General features: G+C 48.7%; 1 protein-coding gene across 3 annotated transcripts in view; it reads left to right on the forward strand.

Moving 5' to 3' along the window:
• The window catches only part of Vangl1 (VANGL planar cell polarity protein 1), a 52,155-nt gene that overhangs the window by 25,827 nt on the left and 5,532 nt on the right, over positions 1–20,796 (forward strand). For 2 of the 3 annotated variants that reach the window (XM_085677914.2, XM_087897695.1), the window contains exons 5-8: positions 13,616–13,749; positions 14,727–14,765; positions 15,054–15,186; positions 16,425–16,659. In XM_085677914.2, the coding sequence (XP_085534040.1) occupies positions 13,616–13,749; positions 14,727–14,765; positions 15,054–15,186; positions 16,425–16,659 (541 nt within the window). The remainder of the gene's footprint in view (positions 1–13,615; positions 13,750–14,726; positions 14,766–15,053; positions 15,187–16,424; positions 16,660–20,796) is intronic. The other variant, XM_085677913.2, reaches the window with a different exon arrangement.

Here is a 20,796-nt window from a genome sequence, read left to right on the forward strand (position 1 = left end):
GGGTTTATTTGAAAACCTTCTGAAATGGGAGAGATCATTGTTGCGGGATGTGAAATTCCATAAATAGATGTAAGATGTGAACTAACCTTTAACTAATGCCTCAGGAGCCCCAAGGGCTTTTCATGTTTGCTTAATTTACCTCACCTTTGGGGGGCAGAAATGGTGGGACAGGATGGTGGCATACAGCTTTTCCCACTGAGGGCAGGTTAAGGGACCTGTTTGCAGTCACTGGCAGGCAGCACGACCTTTATTCTCTGTGTCACCTGAGGTGGATGTGGGTGTGAAGGTCTGTGTCAGCCGCTTGTACACATTCCACTGGTCACTTCTTTGGCCCAACTCACACAGTGATTTGACAAATTGTCTTTAACTTTATTAGAAATATATTTTTTTTAAAAGTTGACTTATGAGAAGAGTAACACAGAAGAATATGGGAGACAGGTTTTAAAATGACCTTTACTAACTTCAACATTTTCTGTGTCTTGAAATCTTTAAAGCAAAAACTCAGTACATGGTGGAGCAGGCACTGATGTAGTTGACAGCAAGCAGCTACCTAGCTGGCTCTCAGCCGTCAGACGCCTTCTCTGCTTCGAATGCAAAACTCAGTTTTGAGGACAGTCCTGTGGGGGGAGGCACTGTCTTCTTCACTGGTAGATGCGGAAATGGAGGCATGGGGGCGTTTGTCATTGTGAGCGATAACATTTGAGCCAGCCCCGATGTTGTGGGTTCAGAATGGCCTTAGCCACTCCTGGTACTCGCCCTGAACGGAGGTTTTGTGCTCATGTTCTTGGTCCTGCTGTAAGAGCACATGACGGACTTGCAAGCACCTTGTGTGGTAGTGTACGCCTGGCAGGTGTTAGCTGATGCCGTGGGTGCTGCTGTATTCGCCCGGCTCTTTGGAGCGGAGTGACCAGGATGCAGATGTCAGGCTGGCTTTTTCTCTCCGGTCCCTTGGCTCCACCAGTCCTTTGACAAAGACTGGGCCTTGGAGCTGCCGCAGTGTGTTTGAGGCTCTGGTTGGATCGTCTTTTACCTTCTCTACTTTACCTGCTTCAAAGATGCCTTTGCCCCAGTGCTGTGTAATAGCATAAAGCAACCATCATTTCATTTCTAACAGTTCTGCAGCATGGGTTGGGCTCAGCTGGGTGGTTCTTCTGTAGGTCTTGCCTGGGTCCACATATGAACCAGTGTGGCTATGCCTTGCTTTCTTTCTGCGTATCCTGAGACTCTCTCCATCCCCTCATGAACTCTTTATTGCTTCTGCGTCAGTATCTAGATATCAGTGGCAGCTCAAGGATTCAAAAGATATCCAAGTAGTTCTCAGGTGCGGAGAGCTGAGATCTAGAACTGGCCCGGCATCACTTCTGGTATGTTCTTTCTGGTGAAAGCAAGCCCAGATTCAGAGAGTTTGTGTTGGCCCGTTTTGAGCATGTAGTCAGTCATGGCGGGGTAGTCATGGCTACAGGGGCTGGAGGCGAGTGCTCCCATGGCGTCTACAGTCACAGGCAGAGAGAGAGAGATGCCGGTGCTCAGCTCACTTTCTCCTCATTCAGCCCAGGACACCAGCCCCTGAGATGGTGCCTCCCACAGTTAAGGCGAACCATCACACTTGGTTAACCCAATCTACTTCCTCTCTCATAGCCCTGCTTAGAGGCTCACCGTCTAAATAATCTCTTACAGGCTTATCTCCTAGGATCTCCTGGATCCTGTCAACACCTACCACCCCAGGCTCCTCGTTCCCAGTCTGCTAGACTTTATTTTGCATATAGCTCTGATATTAATTTCTGTATCTTAAAGAACGAGAAGAAGGTTACAAGTGGGAACAAAGTGCTTCTCTGGGGTGGTGCACAAATATTAATACCTTGCTGATAATCACCGTCAGGAAGAGAGAAAAGGCACGCATGAATGGCCATGCAACTCGCAGCAAGCACCCTGTAGATTTTAATTGTCTTTTTCAATGCTTCATTCAGTAAGACTATGAGTATCTTATAAATTGCCAATGAACGTGAACCTCTTCGTCACAGGGCTAGTACCTAACCAGAGAACCTTCTATGCTTATAAGAAGTAGTTCTAGAATTGCTTTCTAAATCATAAGAATATATGATTATATACAGCTGTTGGGTGGCTTTGTTGAAAAGGTGGTTTTATGTTCCTTCTTCCACAGTGACGCCCTTGCCCCTAATATGGCGGTATTTGGAGATGGGCTTTATTGAAATAACTGGCTCATTTGAAGTCATAAGCTAAGACTCTAGATAGGATTAGCACCCTTATATACAGGGATACCAGAACACCCTATTCTATTTCCACGTGCACACAAACACAAGCCACGTGAGATAGTGAAGACAGCCATCTGAAAGCCAGGATAGGAGCTCTCACAGGAACCGAATTGACTGAAACCTTGGTGTTTGCTTCCAGGCCTCAAAACTATGAGAAAACGATTTATGTCATGTAATTTACCTGGGCTCATCCACGTTATAGGCAAAGCTAAGATGGGATTATTATCAGAACTGGCAATTTTTGACACTACAACGCAGGAATCTGCGGGGTCAGTAAGCACATTTTGTCCCTAATGAAACAGGGTTGGTCTTGTCCTCTGGGTGGCTCATCCACTCTCTTCCAGGCTTGAGTCGGGGGCTTTGCTTTCCCTGCAAATTCTATGCTTTCGAGCTAAAACAAAAAAGGGGGAGTCAGGCACCCTGGGAAGGCTTGTGTCCCTGACTCTGACTCCAGTAGTCAACAAGTTGCCTTTCAGGATGTAGGCCAGGCTCAGTCGTGAAGCTGACACCCGCCTCTCCTCCTATACTAGGGACCAACACCAATGGTCTGGGGAGGCTGCTGAGGAACCAGAACCATCGGCCCTAACACCAGGAGTGTTTTTAAATGCTTACTGCCATTCTTGGCTCATGTTATTACTGCCGTGGTTTCATATAGAAATGAGTGCTTTCACTTGTAGCTACTTTCCAATAACGATATTTCACCAGTCCCCATGCCCACTCCCTTAAAAAAGCAACGGCTAAAGATGAATGCAAGCTGAAGACCAGAGGGGACTGGGTCTGTGCAGACTGTGCTGCAGGAGAACTTGGAGGCAGGCTCAGAGCTGCCGTTTGTGGTTGGGTGCTGTGGTGCCTCTCAAAAGTGTCTGTAATGGGACTGTAAGTTTCTGGACACTGTGGTGCTGTGTTTATACAGCTGCTCTCTGGCAGCCGCCACAGCTGGGGTGGCTTGCTGTGCATGGCGTCTGCCCACAGCCTCATGCCGAGGCGAGAGGACTCGCCTCTCATAGGGCACAGTGCCCACGGAAGGGAAGCTGGTTTCCACTCCCTTGTGTGTGTGTGTGTGGGGGGGGCTGTGGCAGTTGAGAATGCCTTCCTAAGGGTTATGCTTATACATGCCTTCCTAGGACCTATCCTGGTGTGGAAGACCTTCATGGGCACCATATTTGTATGGAAGCCAACCGGTATTTTTGTACGATCCATGATAGATCCGTGAACTGCCTTCTTGGGACCCATGCTGGCGTAGACAGCCTCCTTGGGGGCCATGCTGGCGTAAACAGCCTCCTTGGGACCCATGCTGGTGTAAAGAACCTTTCCCAGGACAGTGTGAGTATAGGCAACCTTCCTGGGGAACCATACTGGTGCAGGTAACCGTCCTAAAGAGAAACGGCTGTGCTTCCTGAACAGGACACCACCCCTTTCCCTCAAGGGTTCCAGTGGGTTGGTCCCACACTCCAGCTCTCACCCATAAATACAGGTGTGACTGTGCTTGTCGGGGCACCGCCGAGAAGGGAAGTGGTGCCTGGCGCCTCTGCCCTCTGACTCATTGGATGGCACTCAGCTCCGTTCCAGGTATAGCTTGGCCCTGTCTTGCAGTCACAGGTTCCATTGGGTAGCTGTTAACTGTTGGAGCCCAGACTTACTGCCTGTGTCCCCATTGTCTTCCTAAAGCTAGGGGTGCCAATTGAGGAAGGTGGGACACGGACGGGAAGGCCAGTAGAGCCTCTCAGCTGTGTCTGCAGGCCTTCTTAGTCTCTGCCATGGCTGCTTTCAGACACGCTAGGCAGGCCCTGGTCTCTGATCCTGGGGTCTCTGGTGTTTTGTCTTTGTGTGATTCACACAGTAATGTGTCAAATTAAGAAAAGCCAGTTTCCAGATCAGGACTCCGGTCCAGACAGTTCTGACAATACAGGTGACAGACAGTGTGATGGGGTTCTTTTGGTTTTTTGAGACAGGGTTTCTCTGTGTAGCTTTGGTGCCTATCCCAGAAGTAGTTCTGGTAAACCAGGCTGGCCTTGAACTCACAGAAATCTGTCTGCCTCTGCCTCCCCAAGTGCTGGGATTAAAGGCGTACGCTGCCACCACCACCACCACCACCCAGCATGGTGGGGTTCTATACTACAGCCTGACACAGAGCTACAGCCTTCTGAGGAGTTAGTGCCTGGGCCATGGAGCTATAGGAAGAGGTCTCCTGGGTACCAAATGCAAGAGGGTTCCAGTGTCCCTGGCTCTGGCTGTGACTCATCGGAGACTCAGAAGGAAAATGTCTGTCAGTGCCCTCCCCACACTCAGAGCCTTGCATAGGATCATGCGTGATGACCAGGGAGGGTGCACGCCCATGGCAGCTTCGTGTCATTTCTTTCCCGAGACCAGAATAAGCTGGTCTCTTTCACGTGCCGTTCGCAGTGTGCGCATGCTCTGTGTGTGGCTCCACTCGCGGTACAAAAGTGGCTTTCTTTCAGAGTTTCGCTTTTATTATAAACTAACATGGCCACAGTAAATGCGTGGGGAAGTGCTCAAGGTGTCCCCTACCCTGTACTTTGAAGGCCAGGCCGTGGTGACTCAGTTCTATTGGTTCTGTCTTGGCGGTCTAGTCTCAGTACCCCAGGCTTCTCATTGGCTCGCCCGTCCTTCACTAAGGACAAGGAGTAGCTGTGAGTCTTGCCCCGCTCTGGTAGTAAGTGTGGAGGCCAACAACACTTTGCTCTTTGTGATTATTGATTCAAAGTTTCCACCTGCTTGCACTAGAAGACTTGGATCCCCTGTGAATCCAGGCAGCGACGGACTGGGATTTCCTGCAGCCTCACCAGCCCGCCAAAGCCACTGATCGGCGCTTCCCTCTTTGGGGTCGATAGTGTGCCTGCCTGGTGGTTAAAGATCGCGGGCAGCCTGGGTCCCAGAAATGTGCCACAAGATGCTTTGTCCCAGAAAGCTCACTCTATCTCCTGGTATAATAAACATAAACCAATTCCAGTTTTTGCCCCTTCTGGTCTCTTGAGTTCCAAGGTGCGCGCTGCCTGTTATTTGGGTGGGACTTGATCTCAAGCTAGCTTTGCAAATACAGACATCTTAATTAGATGGCAGAGGGCCTGGAAATGTAAACACTATTTGTGCCTGGCCGAGACAGCAGCGGCATTCGGGGATTTGCTTCTCCGGGACTCACACAAATAGGGCTGCAAGTAGGCAGGTCCCAGCTGTGTCTTGCTTGAGCTCTGGGCTAGTGAGCTGCATGCATGCAGAGTGATCTGGCTCTCATATATACTTTGCTGGGGAGAACTGGCCATTGGCTGAATGGTGGTGTGGGCAAGGGGTGGGGGGGAACTGACCGTTCCGTTCGTTACTTGTCTGGTTGTTGCTGTCAGATACCTAATGAAAGCAACCCACAGAAGAAAGGCTTTGTTTGGGCTCAGGATACAGCCCAGAGTTGTGGAGTTGTGGCAGCAGGATCCTTAGGTGGCTCGTCATACTGCATCCGTTGAGGGAGGTGAAGATCTGCTCAGTTCCTTCCTCCTTTGTGTGTGGCTCTTCCCAGCTCCCTTAACCTAACCTAGATCCTTTCTCACAGCTTTGTCTCCAAAGTGATGCTCAGGTCCTTCCAAGCTTGCTGTCAGTATTAACCACAGACGTCTTACCCTGGCTGGGAGTTTTTTGACAGACAGCAGAATCAACTTGAACTTGAGATCCTGCGTTTTTTGTGTTGTAAGAAGACCTGAGTGTGAACCTTAAAATGTAGTCCCTGCAGCAGCCATACCGTAAAGGGTAGGTGACGGGATGTGGTCGATGTTTCTACTGGTAGTCTTGGAGTTGTCCAAGTGCCTCAGTTTCCCTTTGCGCTTGTGCAGAACTTCAGCTACCAGCAAGCTCACTCCCCGCTTATCCTTAACTAGTTTACCTTCTTTCCTGATTCATCTTCTTACTAGCTTCCTGGGGCTGCAAGAAGAAGGGGCTACAGATCTTCCTTTTGGTGTCTCAGACACTTGTGGTCTCCATCTTAGCAGGGCCTCGCTCCTTCTGAAGGCTTTAAGGGACCCCTTCCTCAGCTGTTCCTGCATCTGGTGCAGTGTGCTGACTGTCCTGGCTCTCCCTGGCTTGAGGTGCATGACTCCCACTTCTGCCTCCCTAGATCTTGTCAGGCACACCAGGTTGAGTGACCATGACATCCGCAAAGATGCCATCTCCAGATCAGGTCACACTCCGAGGGTCCAGACGGATGCAGATTTCAGGAAACCGTCTGAGAAACTATGTTGGGTTTCTCAGAGCCATCCAGTGGTGAACACTGACCCTGCGACTCCCACTGCAGATCTTTCGCTCATACTTTTTCCTCCGCTTGGAGTTTTTGGAGCCCAGTGTCCTCAAAGTGGGACCAACACTCACCTGTTAGCTTGGGCAGTTAGCGTTGCCTGGTGTGTGGACCTCAGCTAAAACTCCATCCCCTTCCTTTCCGTATGTGTTTGCTTCCATTTGCGTGAGTCTTTTACGTGTACTCTGTTTTGGTGCTTGTCACCACCTATTGAAAGAATGAAAGTCCTTTTAAAAGTCTGGTTTGTCAGAGGACACGGGCCCAGCTCGCAGCCACACTGGCCCGGGGCAGGCGCCACTACAGTGAACAAGTACATGGTAGAGAGATGGGAGAGAAGCAGCCTTGTGCACTGGGAAGGGAAGAGGAGCTGGAGACTTGACTGTGATGAGGATCGGCCTGATGTGAGAGGCCTGCACTGCCGTCTGAGGTCATGGTGACGTCTGGGGCCATGCCGCTGCCAAAGGCCATATCTGGGTCTGTGGCCCTACTGCACCTAGGGTACCTGGCCAATGTTACCCACAAAGGCCATACAGATTTCCTGTCTGGGCTTCAGTCTGAGTATATGTTGATGACCGAGTGCCATGCTGAGCTGGCCCCACCTCACCAGCCACTGCACAGTGGCGCCAACAATGATGTGGGAACAGGAGAATTGGTCCTGCCCCTCTCCTGGGCAGTTCAGGAGAGTTGGCAGGCTGACCAACTCAGCTACGACTCAGGCCCAGATTCAGGGCTTTGAGTTGGCCTGTCCTAATGTCCACCCCATGCTAGAGCACCTGATGGGAGTGGTCCTGCAGAACCAAAGCTGCGGGATCTCCATGACTCAAGGCAGCAGGAGGATAGCTGAGAGGACTCTTGGTGAGGGGCCAGTATTGATGGTGTAGCGGAAGCCAGAGGCCTTGAGCCAAGCCAAATGACCCATTGCAGTGAACATTTGCGAGTAAAGCCATTTGGACAAAAGGATACACAGTGTGACACACTGACACACCACAGCTTTCACAGCGAGATATTTTTGTTTATTTATTTTTGTTATTTATTTTGTGGGGAACTTTCAAGAGTGGAAGTGGATATTGAAGGACTGGGAAACGAGCAGGATTGAGGTGCATGATGTGAAATTCCCGAAGAATCGATTAAAAAAAAAAAAAGCATGCAAAACAAAGTCTGTCTTGGAGTTTGGTGACTGGAACATCACAGGTGTTCAGGGTTTGCAATGGCCGGGATGGAGATGGGGCAGCTGATTATTTACCCTTTTCTGGACGTCAGCGTAGTTGACTTGAAGGATGAGTACGTACTCTAAATGGACATCTTTCCAGATTTTACTATGTCAGTCAACACACACCTAGGTAATCGGAACAGTGGTCTGGCGCTGATGGGGGGCAGTTGCGTGTAAGGAAGATGTTCACATTTTCTCCTCGTGGAGAAAGCTGTTTTATTGAGCTAGACGGGTCCAGTTAATATTGGAAAAGGCTAAGACTTAAGAGGGCCTTACCTGTGCCGTGCTGTCTCCCCTTGGTCTGAGAGGAGTTGAGGATGTGAGGGATTTAGCCTAGGTACGTCCTAAAGAGCAGTTTTCATTAGCCATTTCCGTCATGTGTACTAGTTTGGTTGCAGAAGACACAGTCAAGCCAGGGGAGAGCAAATGAACAGTAAATAAGGGACCGCGTGTGGAGGTATACATGTATGTATGTATGTATGTATGTATGACCTCATATATATGCATGAGTGCGTGCTTCTCTAGATTTCAATCCTTCTCTTTCTGCAACCTATGGTATGGTTTAAAAAGAGATGGTTTATGGCCCCAGTTGTTTCCTCCAAGTATGAGATGTTCTCCTCAGTCAGAGGGACCTGGACCTGTCCCCAGGGAAAGCAATGAGGACAATAGCAGAAGTCAGAGATTAGTTTAGCACGGTGGGAGAATGATCTTTTCAGAGGTTGGAGTTGTCTGGGGTGTTATCAAGGGAGTTGTTACACAGATTGGCAAAAATAAACCAGATGAATTCCGATTTCTTTAATTCTTGGATCTCTGGCAGAACAGTGAGGTTACATCCATTTCTAGAATTCTAGGAGTATGTTGGTCAGTTTTCTATTGCTGAGGCCAAATACCTGAAATGGTTAGTTTTTGAGGAGGAATGACTTATTTGGGCTCTGCTCACAATTTCAGGTTTCATTTGTTTGTTTTGTCTTTGCTCACTTGGCCCCAGTGCTTTAACAGGCCGAGCTTTGGGGTGCAGAGTATATACCCCAGCCAGCTGCTCAACCAGGAAGCAAGAGAGACAGGACCAATTAACGATCCCAGTGTCCCTTTCAAGAGCACACCCCTAGTGACCTACCTTCCTTCTGTAATTTTCTACCTCCAGGGTTTCGTCCTCACAGTGCCCCAAGCTGGCAACTGAGCCTTGAGGATATAGTCTTTGAGGGGAGCATTTAAGACACAAAGCTTAACAAGTCATTCAGTGTGAATGGATGTTGAACCATACTTTTATGCCCAGGAGTGGCACGAACCAATCAACCCTATTCCCTATTGTAAGATGATTATACCCATTTTCAATAATATGATACTATTTTTATAAGGCTTTATGGTTTATAAACACATTCACAGGCCTGATTTCAGTCCATCTCAACGACTTCATAAGGTAGTTGTTTTTTTATCTCTCTATCACAAGCCAAGAGGAAACAGTCTAGAAAGTAACAGAAAAACAAGATCAGATCTGGAATCTCGACTTTCTGCTTTGGAGGCCAGTGTTTTCTTCACCTATGAGTCATGGCTGCCTCCCAATAAGTAGAAGGTACTGTCAAGAGGCTGCGATTTGTCAAAGCACGCTGGAACCTTGTGTGCTTGTGGTTCCTCTCTCCAGAGAAGGCTATTCAGAGGGCTCCACTTCGGCTCATCCTAAAGGCAGCCCCCCTGGGTGGGAGAAATTGGCACGGATGTACACGGGGCAGATCCGCTTCCCCAGCACACACATGGACATAGAAACTCATGGCCACAGCGGTATAATTTACGAGGCATGTGCCTTAGACAAGACACTTTAAATTATATCATCTTATTAAATCTTATCAAGCCTAAACTAAACAGACGAGTCAAGTGGAAAGACAGAAGGCAAAATCCCCAAGCTCCAATATTTTCCCTGGCCTAAATGTCAGTCAGAGTGAACTTGTAGAGAGTCTGAATTCAGCATTTGCCCGCCAGCCTTGAAGCTCTGAAGGCGGTTCTCCCTGAAGTCAGCCTTCGCCAGCACCTCAGGGTCTCTCACTGGAATTTCTAACTTCCCCAGCCTGCCCAGTTCATTTTATTCACCCTCCAGGGACACACTTCATATCTGCCAGCTTTTGGAGCCCATGTCCCATGGCATAGCCAGATATTCTGGGCAATTAGTCCCATCCTACTCAAGATAAAAACAAATGAATGAAATAAATAATTTAAGATGATATGACCTCCCTCTTTCATTCTCTCCAGAGACAGGAGTTGTCTGGGGTATTATCAATAGAATTGTTTCATGGATTGGGATATTGGACTAGATGAATTATGATTTGTTTGATTATTGAACTTTGGGGAGAACAAAGAGATTGCTTTCATTCCTATAATTCTGGGAATATGGTAGGGTTGTGCCCACAACTTGTGTCCCAGATTTCCTGCTTAAAGATGGCTTGGCCAGCTCATTGCCTTTTCTCTCTGAATCTGGCGCTGCCAGCGTGATGCCAAGCTCCTCACCAGTCTGATTTTCCTTGTCCTTCTCACTCCCCAGAGAAGATCTCAACTAGGAATCAGGGTTCCTTGAAGGATTTGATTTCATGCATCTCTCATTCCCCCTTTGCCTTGAATGATTTTAGGAAATACTTCTTGGCCAGTCTTAAACCTATGGGAATCCTAAGGTTTCATAAATTAACAAGTTGAGCCTACAAGTGTTATGTGTGGAAGAAATAAAGGAGGCCTCCCTTGCATGTGAGGAACTTCTGCAAGAAGCGGTTAAAGAGCCAGAGATTGCATTGCCTGACTGTGTAGCCTGACAACGGTCTGTGTAGCGCTGGCGGTACTCTGAATCCAAGGACAGGCCATGGGGTCTAAAGACTGTGAACGACTTCCTGAAAGAGGCCAGGCCTGCTCTGGCCCTGTGTGGTGCCATAGTTGGAGGATACAGAGAAACAGAAGCAAGGACGCTATCTGAACACTGACATTGGCTAAAAGAATGGGTGCACTGTGTGTCCTGGTCTTGCAGGGCTATGACGTAAGCCAGCCTCTAAGCCATTGGAATGACTTTGATAGCCAACAACAAGGGAGAGCGTAGAAAATGACATCAGCCGTAGAGTTCTGAGTATTTAGATTGTTACCGTCGCCTGGAGCATGGGGGACAGGTGGTCTCTAGCTGCAGATTGGACCCAAGTCTTCAGCTGTTACGTATGAAGCACAGCTAAGCTGTGAACACAGAGGATCACCATCCCGGGTCTCGACAAGACTTCAGGCCTGTCGCACCATGGTTTACTCTGTAAAAAGATGAAACACAGTAACGTTGGCGTTTGACCCAAACAGTGACAACCCCCCTTCAAGTTGGGGACACTGGCCATGTATTGTCTTAGTGCTGTGGGAATTCTCGCTCCCTTGTATTGTTCGATGCCAGACAAATGGTTCTCTGTAGGCGAGAGCGCGCACAGCTCTTGGAGGGGTTTAGAAACTTGGCATGAGAGTAAGTCAGCTCCTGAACTAGCTTGTCAGTCTGGGCAGCTGGCCAGGACCTGGCCTGGCTCTGAGTCACCCTGGTGCCTCTGTGAGATGACGGAGTGGGAGAAGGAGCAGGACGCCTGCTCTTCTCTTCTGTGATTCTTAGGAGATGAGATCCTCCGGCCTTGGGGGGACGGAGGCCCTGTGGGAAGCACCAGGCCTCTGTCCCGCAACACCAGCTGCCTAGGGATGTGCCCCAACATTGGCAGCCAGGGGCCTTGCCTCAGCCTGTCCTGGCCGTGCTGGAAGGTGACAGGGTGGGTGCTCTGCTCGAGCGAGACAAGGACAAAAGCCACTTCTAAAGATGGCATTTGTGGGGCGAAGGCATTGAGCAACAGTACCATGTTCTCAGTGCATGAGCCCATGACATTCTCTGGGCCCCTGCTTGTAGCCAGGATGAAAAATCAAAACCCAGCGGCCACCACAAGATGATTTGAAGATGGCCCTGGGGAGAACTTTGGAAACTGCCTTTAAATTCTTCACTCTTTTAAAAAAAAAAAGGATTTATTTATTTACATATTTATAATATGTATGAACCTTCAGAGTTTATGTGCCCCACATCCAGGCAGGAGCCCACAGACACCAGAAGGGTATTGGATCCCCTGAAATGTCAGTTACAGGTGCTTTAAACTGCCATATGGAGGCTGAGGGCTGAGCCTGGGGCCTGTACGAGAACAGCCGGTGCTTGATAGCTAAGCCATCTCTCAATCCCTCCACACCAGTTCTTAACTTTTGATTATGGAAGAATCTTCTGCTATAATCCAGGCACCTAGAGATACTCTTGCTGGTATAGAAGCACAGGATGAACTAGTTTGAACTGGTGTGTCTGTATATAACTAAGACTTATTTTCATGCTTAGGACCTTTGTCTTGCCTTAGGCCCAGAGGTTCTGGGAAATTAGTGTGGGCAGAGGCAGAAAAGCAGCAGCAGTGTTCAGGGAAGCACGCGTGTAATGGAGGAGGATATACCTTTGGGTCCCGTGCAGGTGAAGGAACCCCTGCCCCTTTCTGGAGAAAGTCACAGAGGAGGGCGGGGTAGAGATGGAAGCCACACTGAACAGAGCTCAGAAATACATGAATATCTGCACTGAATCCCTGCCAACCAAGGGCCTTGGGGAAGTTACTTTTGCATCCCACACTGTCCTAGTGCCTGTTCGGCCAGTGCAGTCCAGAGGACAACAGTCTAACTGAGCCTCATCCCAGCCTGTGTTCAGTTCTTAAAGCAGAGTTCCAAAGGGAGTGTGTGTGAGAGGGGGACACACAAGAGCTTCAGCTGGTTAGTTAAGGGTTGCACGGTCAGAATGAAGTGAAGGTCTCTGAGCCACTCTGAGAGCACTGGAATGCCACATCGTTGTCCAGGAATCCAAGACTGTCCCTGTCCTGGGGCTCTGGCTATTGTAAATAATCCTTATAAGCCAATCATCTTAGGGTGTTGGGAAGAAGACTCAAGAGGGCAAGACAAAACAGAGCCGTGGTGTTTACCACGCTGGGGTTGGTGAATGTCTTTAGAAGCTGCAGGCGTCAGAACACATAGCATAGGGTGAAGAGCCAGCATCTAGGTTGTTAGTCTGCACCAGGTCCTAGTCGGACTATAGTGCATGCCATGCCATTGTGTGGCTCATGGGTTTCTGTACCTTTGTTTTCTTGCCTAGAGTGATCATGAGATGAGATGGGCTGGATGTAGGCCCTTCCTGCAGCACTGCTGGGTGGTCTCTCTGAAATAGCTCCCAGCATGCACCCTTAGTCCTGGGTGTGGGTGTGATCTCCAGGCTCCAAAATGGCAGGTTAGGGCTATCATCTGCTGAATGACCAAGATGGCAAGGGCAGGGCCTCCAAGGATCTTCTGACCAGACAGTCTTATCTGAAGCCTCATTTCAAGCCGACTCTGCCTCATAGGAAGACCGTCACTGTAATCTGTGTGTGAAACCTAGCATTAGCGAGGGCCTCAGAAACCGTGACCTTTCTTTCGTTCATGAGCCCTGTGACCACCTTCACACCTCCTACCTTTGGGTGGGAGGCTCTCAATTTTCTTTTTTCCTTTGTAAACTAAGGACAAGCAGGGAAAGTTCTGTATACATTAACCCTAGATCTCAGTTTCAGGTTGTAACGCTTTTCTCTTCCAACCACTGGCTGGATGGGATATGGGGAATGAAGGAGCCCAGGAGAGGGAAGGAAGCCACTTAACTGGACCGTGTGAGGAGTGCAGCCGGCAGACTTCTGTGGGAGGTTACCCTGCCTTGCAGTTACCAACCTGACACGGAGGACTTCTCATTGCAGACCGGTGGTATTCCATGACAACCTTGTGCGTTAATTTTTGCCCTTGCTTTTACAGCATCCAGAGAGCAGCCTTGGTGGTTCTGGAGAATTACTACAAGGACTTCACCATCTACAACCCCAACCTTCTAACGGCGTCCAAATTCCGAGCAGCTAAGCACATGGCTGGCCTGAAAGTCTACAATGTAGATGGTATGTGCTTGAAACCATGCATGAGGTGTGAAGGCCACAGTTAGGCACCTTCGTCACCTAAAGTTCATGGTACATTTGCCTCTTCCCGTGCTCTGCGCTTGCCTTGTGGGCTTCCTCACTTCAGAACAGTTTCTGTTTTATTTCACTTGTAGGCAAACATGCTTTCCAGGAGAATGTCAATTCACGGTCTACATATATGGCAAGTTCATGCATTTGGGGATTTTGGTATTGGAAACTGTAGTTGTGTTTCCTGCCTCCTGCTGGGAGCATCTTAGATTGAGAAAGGGCTGCTTTTCCAAATCGGAGCAGCTTACCCAAAGACCAGAATGCTCCTCCAAAAGCGTGAGACTGAGACATGTCAGCAGTTCAGGCACCTGGGAGCTCCTCTCAGGCTTCTCAGTCCTGGCTAGGAGCAGGAGTTGAATGGTGACGAGAAGCTGGAGCCAGCCGGAGCCAGCCTTGAGGAGTCGGAGCCCAGCTTCATTCAGGGTGTCAAGTGCTTAAGTGTGAGAAACTGGACTCCCTTCGTGTCATTTCTCGCTGGGCACCCAGGATAAGACAAGGGCTTTGCAGACTCCAGAAGAGAATCACGTTGTCAGCCACTCAGCTGATTTACAAACATAGCAGCTTTGGTGCTGGCAACCTCTCTCGCTCTCTCTCTATATATATAAAGTGTAAGCTTCGCCTCATGGAAAAACTCAGTGAGACCAAATCCTCCGTAGCAAGTCACCCAGAAGAAACTGAGGTCCTGCCACATCTCTCCTATAGCGCTCACAGTGACATTCACAGATGGGGCATTTTGTGGTCGCTAGTCCCTGGTGTCTGGGGTGACGACTGTGAAGGCCGCACCCCGGCTTAGCGTGTTTCCTGTGTGTGGTCACTGTACGTGCCCTTTGACTCTCTTTTTTTTCTCTGTCTGTCCTTGTTCTCCCACCCTGCTCATTCTCTCTCATTGTCTGCTGCATGTGATGTCCCAGCTGCCCTTATGGCCAAACTGAAACTTTATGTCGCAGATGGTAAGTGACATCATCTTCGGCACGCTCTGGCGGGTGTTGTTCTTGGCCAACGTTCTCAGTGCTGAGCCTCCTGCAGCCACTTCAGAGTTCCTTTTCCATTTCCCCATCAGACTGGGGTTAGGTTTCTGGGCTGCTGTGACTATGGAGTACGGTGCCCAGGGGAAGTTACTTTTAGCATCCCCGTGTGCTCCACAGGGGGCGGGTGGGAGAGTACCCTGGTACTCTTTTTCTGTTCCATTTCCTGGCCTTTGATGTTAAAGCTTTCCCGCCATTCTCCTTTCATCCAAGGGCCCAGCAACAATGCCTCTGGTCAGTCCCGAGCCATGATTGCTGCAGCTGCCCGCCGCAGGGACTCCAGCCACAATGAGCTGTATTATGAGGAGGCTGAACATGAACGGCGGGTGAAGAAGCGGAGAGCAAGGTTTGTGACTCTCACGCGCCTGGCCCCTCTGGTGGAATCGTTTATTTTCACCTCCAGGGTTAATTTTCTGTTTGCAAACATGACCTGTGTGCCTGCTGACAGTCCACTGTACTCTTGTGTTTCTCAGATTTTGTGTGGGGGTAATCACCACCAGCCAGACATACCTCTGATGCCCGTCCCAGGTTCTGGGCCCACTCACATAGCCTCCTGCACGGTCTGAGGGTCTAGGATTGGGTTCAGGAATTTGCAGCTAGCGCAGATTCCCAGGGCCTTTTCTGCCGCTGCCCTTGGAGGGTGCCAGCCCCACCCACACTGTTTCCCCTGTTAATTGAAGGTGACAAAGGTGACTTCCCTTATGCCTGCTGCCCCATTCTTTCTTTTCCTGAGCTGCTGGGGTGGGAGGGAGGGTGGAGCAAAGGGGCCCAAGCTCTGGTTTCTTTTCTGTTTTTGTCATCCAGGCTTTGAACTCTCTGTGTATCTGAGGATAACATTGAACTTATTTTTTAAAACCTTTTTTAAAGCATGTGTCTATTTGTGAGTGAGTGAGTGTGTGTGTGTGTGTGTGTGTGTGTGTGTGTGTATACCCATGTGTCCATGTACTTGTACATTTATGCCACAGTATACGTGTGAAGATCAGGACAATTTTGGGGGAATTGGTTATTTCCACCACAAGTTCAGCCTTTACCCTGAGCCATCTTGTCAGTCTGACTTCTCACCCGGCCTCCACCTCCTGAGCGCTGGCTTACAGGAATGCCTAACCACATGAGGTGCTGGGGATCTCTCCTAGGTCTTGTGGTCCTGGGCAAACACTCCACCCACAGGAGCTTCCTGAGCTCTGGTTCTCTATCAGCTGCTTCTGTATACCCATTTCCTCTTCCTAGACGGAGTTTGAGCAGAAGCCTTCCTATCTCACCTTCTATTGGAAAAATTAAAGCATAGGTTAAAGTGAATTTTCTGAGCTCATTACTGGCAGAATTGAGAAGCCCCAGGGACCACCACCACCATCCCATCACCATCACCACCCCTACCCTCACCCCGGCCCCTCCAACCTTGTTTCTCCTGTTAGTTTTCTTTCTCCTGGTCTCTTCCCATCCACTGAAGGACAGCTAGGGATGAGCAGTGTGACAGAACCTTGGAGAAGTTGGTGGTAGGCACAAGAGGCCCTTGGGGTGTTAGGGGACTGTCCCTAAACCCTGCAGTGGGCTCTACCTTGATGACTGCGCCGCATCTCCTTCCAGATTGGTAGTGGCGGTAGAGGAAGCCTTCATCCACATCCAGCGTCTCCAGGCTGAGGAGCAGCAGAAGTCTCCAGGAGAGGTGATGGACCCCAGGGAGGCAGCTCAGGCCATCTTCCCCTCCATGGCCAGGGCGCTGCAGAAGTACCTGCGCACCACGCGGCAGCAGCACTACCACAGCATGGAGAGCATCCTGCAGCACCTGGCCTTCTGCATCACCAACAGCATGACCCCCAAGGTGCGCTGGCGGGGTTGGTGGGTGGGCAGTCACCTGACGTCCTGCGTCTCCTTTGTTGCTGCCACACTACTTTGATTGGTTTGTTTGTTTGTTTATATGTGCTTGTGTGTTTCCGTGTGAGCATCTCTCTCGTGTGTTTGGATGCCTCAGAAAAAAGCCAGAAGACAAAGTTAGGACTCCTGGAGCTAGAGTTGCAGGTGACTGAGTCTCCTGAGGGTGCTGGGAACCAAACTGGGGTGTTTTGGAACAGTAGCAAGATCTCTTTTAACTGTTGCGCCATCTTTCCTACCCTTCCACTTCATCTTTGAACATAGAACTCAGTGATCCTGCTGGACCGACTGATCAATGAGCCCTTGGGCCCCTCCTCTCTGCCTCCCCAGCAGTGGCTCACAAGCATGAACTGCCATGTCTGGTTTTTTGTGGCAGCACTGAGGATCTGAACCTAGGTCCCGTGCTTACACAGCAGACACTTTGCCCACTGAGCTGCCTCACAGCCCAATACAATTGTTTTTTTCTTTTAATGTACGTTTTGAAGGCCTCTCGATTCTATTACAGAGAAAACAATATTTCACCTTGTATCAGTACAGTGTAGTTGCTAGGGTGGACCCTAGAGCTAAACCGACCCATTTTAACCTGGGTCTTCCACCAACTGGCTGGCTGTATAACCTTGTGCAAATAGCTTCTAATGTTGTGCCTCAGTTTCCTAGCCTATAAACTGAGGGTGTTCCTAACAATCCATGTTAATTCATGTCACATGCTTAGCATCATACTAAGCCTAACTTAGTAGCTATCAATTTTTGGTAGAAAGGGTACCACCAATTTGGATGTTGTAGAAATAGTTTTACTGAACAGTTTTCTTTTTGTTGTTTTTTTTGTTGTTGTTGTTGTTTTTTTTTTTGTGAAACACAGTTAATAAAAACTCAGAGGCAGATATTGAGGTTCAACTTGAAGATCAGAGAAGCATCGCAGCCAGTCACTGACTCTTACCTTGACCTCAGCCCAAAAATGGCGATCCTGTCGGCAGGAAACCTCAGAATGAGACTGAGACTGAGAGCTGTCTCCTCCTGTCTTATAATCCTCTCTAGTTCTGGGATTAAGGCATGCACCACTACCGCCTGGTTTCTATGGCAAGCTAGTGTGGCTACTGGGATTAAAGGTGTATGTCATTGCTGTCTGGTCTGTAAGGCTGGCCAGTGTGGCTGTTTTTCTTTTCTGATCTTCTGGCAAACTTTATTTATTGACAAAACAAATGAAATGCCACTGCACTTTTGGACAAAGGCATTCAAACACTTTTAGGGATGGATATTACAGTGATCATCAATGTTATGTAATGGAGAGCTATGACCAAAAGACAAGGGGGAGGTGGTGCAGCAGACGTGTGGTGAGTTCAGGTCCTTGCCCCAATCACTCAGTTGGTTTGTAGCTGTAGTATATTTTTCTATACTTGATCCCTCCTTCAAATAGGGATATCTGCTTGGCAAGGTTGTTGTGTAAGAAATTATGATAAATAAGGCTACATAGCATGTAAATCATATGGAACCATGAATGACGTTGGCATTGGTGCATAGGTAATATTTAATAGGCCTATCCTAAGGACATGTTACTCTTACGTGTCCCACAATGTCAGTGCTATAGACTTGGAAAAGCCATGCAGAAATCTCCAGAGAGAAACTCTTAACATTTTCCATTTCTTTCACTCAATAGTCTCTCACCCAGGAAAGCAATCAACAGTCAGGTCCATAGTAGTTTTCTGTATCCCTGGGCTCCTAACTTGTGGTGTTAGCCGGTCATGGATGGAAACATGCATCCCTGCACTGAGCACGTGCACACACACTCTTGTCACACTGAGCACGTGCACACACTCTCCTGTCACACTGAGTACGTGCACACATTCTTCTGTCACACTGAGCATGTGCACACACTCTCCTGTCACATTGAGCATGTGCACACACTCTGCTGTCACACTGAGCACGTGCACACACTCTCCTATCACACCGAGCACGTGCACACACTCTCCTGTCACACCGAACACATGCACACACTCTCTTGTTACTCTGAGCATGTGCACACACACTCCTGTCACACTGAGCATGTGCACGCACTCTGCTGTCACACTGAGCATGTGCACGCACTCTGCTGTCACACTGAGCACGTGCAAGCACTCTGCTGTCACACTGAGCATGTGCACGCACTCTCTCATCACACTGAGCACGTGCACGCACTCTGCTGTCACACTGAGCACGTGCACACACTCTCCTGTCATGCTGAGCATGTATGCATGCTTTCTGGACACATTGACTATGTATATAACTTTCCCATCCCTGTCCCCGGAACAACACTGTGTAGCTGCCAGTAAGCACCATGTAGTAGATCTTGGAAGGCACCTGGAGATGACTGACTCGAAAGTATACAGATGTCTGCAGATTACTTGCAAATGTTGTGCCATTTTATACTAGGGGCTTGAACATCAGATTTTAGTATATGGGGGGACTGTCCTGAAATCAGCTTTTCAATTACTGTCTATATGCACAACCATACATTGAAGGTGGATTGCCCCCATCCAGAATATTCTATATAACTCCAAACTGGAAATCATTTACAAATGTGTCTATCATGCTGTGTGGTATATCATCTGTTGGAATGTGGCGAAAAAGTTGTTTGAGTATTTAGTTACAAGACTCCAAATACAACAGAGCGTGAACACAGGTTGTAAATAGAAAACTACATGCCTATATGCAGAGAAATGGTCTCTGGCAAGGACAAGGGACAGCTGTTCTCCTTTCTTCAGGGTTGCTAAAAGTCTGATTTCTTCCCCATTTTCTTTGAAAACTTATGCCTTCTTGAATGTTTATCATAGGGTAAGAAAAGTCCAGTGTAGAAGGTTATGTTTTCAGACAGCTGGGGTATGGTTATAGTCACAGTCCTTGGGAGGCTGAGGCAAAAGGATCATGAGTTCATAGCTACCCTGGGCTATGAAAGTTCTAGTCCAACCTGGGCTACCTAGAAGAACCCTTCATGGAAACAAAAAACAAACAGACAAACAAACAACAAAGCAACTAGAGCTGGTGAGTTAGCTCTGTGGATAAAGGTGCTTGTCACCAAGCCTGAGTTCAAGCCCCAGAACCTACATGCTGGAAGGAGAGACCGACTCCTGAAGGTTGTTTTCAGATTACATACATGCCATGGCATGCATGTGCATGAGGGCACACACACACACACACACACTAAATAAGGTAATCAGTAACCCAAAAACTAAAATTAAAAAAATAAAGGTTTTTTTTTTTTTTATTGAGGAATAAAATCCCTGTCTCCCTCCACTCCTCCACGTCTCACTGATGAGAGCTGGTGTGTATTCTAGTGTGTAGGGTGGAAATGCTTTGATCCGTGTTCGTACTTTGGAAACCCGCTTTCTCAACTCAAGGCTTCTTGGATCTTCTTTTCAATACCCTGTAAACCCCTTTCACACAGCTCCGACTCGCTCCCTGTGAAGAGCTGGGTCTGATTCCGCCAGATCCGCAGATTTGCTTAGCCGCTTGTCTGCTGAGGCACATTTGAGTTGAGTTTCCTGAGTCAAAGCCAGGGCTTGGCTGTTTCTGTGACTCCGATTTCACTGGAACACAGCCACACCTCCTTGTGTACCTATCACTATGGCTACGGCTGCTTGCAGTGCACACTGGGGTAGAGGAGTTACGAAAGAGGATTGCTTGAAAACTGAAAACGTCTTGACCTCGACCTAGGACCAGATGGATGCATGCCAGTATTTTTCAATTTATATTATTGGCTCATTCCTTCTCTCAACTGAACTGACTTGTGTATTTAATTCTGTGCCAGACGGACCAGAAAGTCACACTTTGAAAAGAAGAGAACAGTGTTGATGTAGGTCTTGCCCTCTACGAGCAGGGAGCTGGGTTGGGAGGAGACAGCAAGTTGGTCATAGGTCAGAAAGTAAACTATGGCACGGGATCATCCCAGTCATTTCAGGAGCCTTGACAGCAGAGCGTGTCAATCCATCTGAAAGGGTCAAGAAAATAGTTTAAGGTGTGAAGGGCAAGGAGGAATGGCACATAGGAGGATTTACTAGACTTCAGTTAGTTTCGTGTCTCTTCTGTCTCTTCTGAGCAAGAGCTCAGAAGAGGG

This window comes from Myodes glareolus, chromosome 17 (assembly GCF_982192425.1).
Source record: "Myodes glareolus chromosome 17, mMyoGla1.1, whole genome shotgun sequence".
NCBI lineage: Eukaryota > Metazoa > Chordata > Mammalia > Rodentia > Cricetidae > Myodes > Myodes glareolus.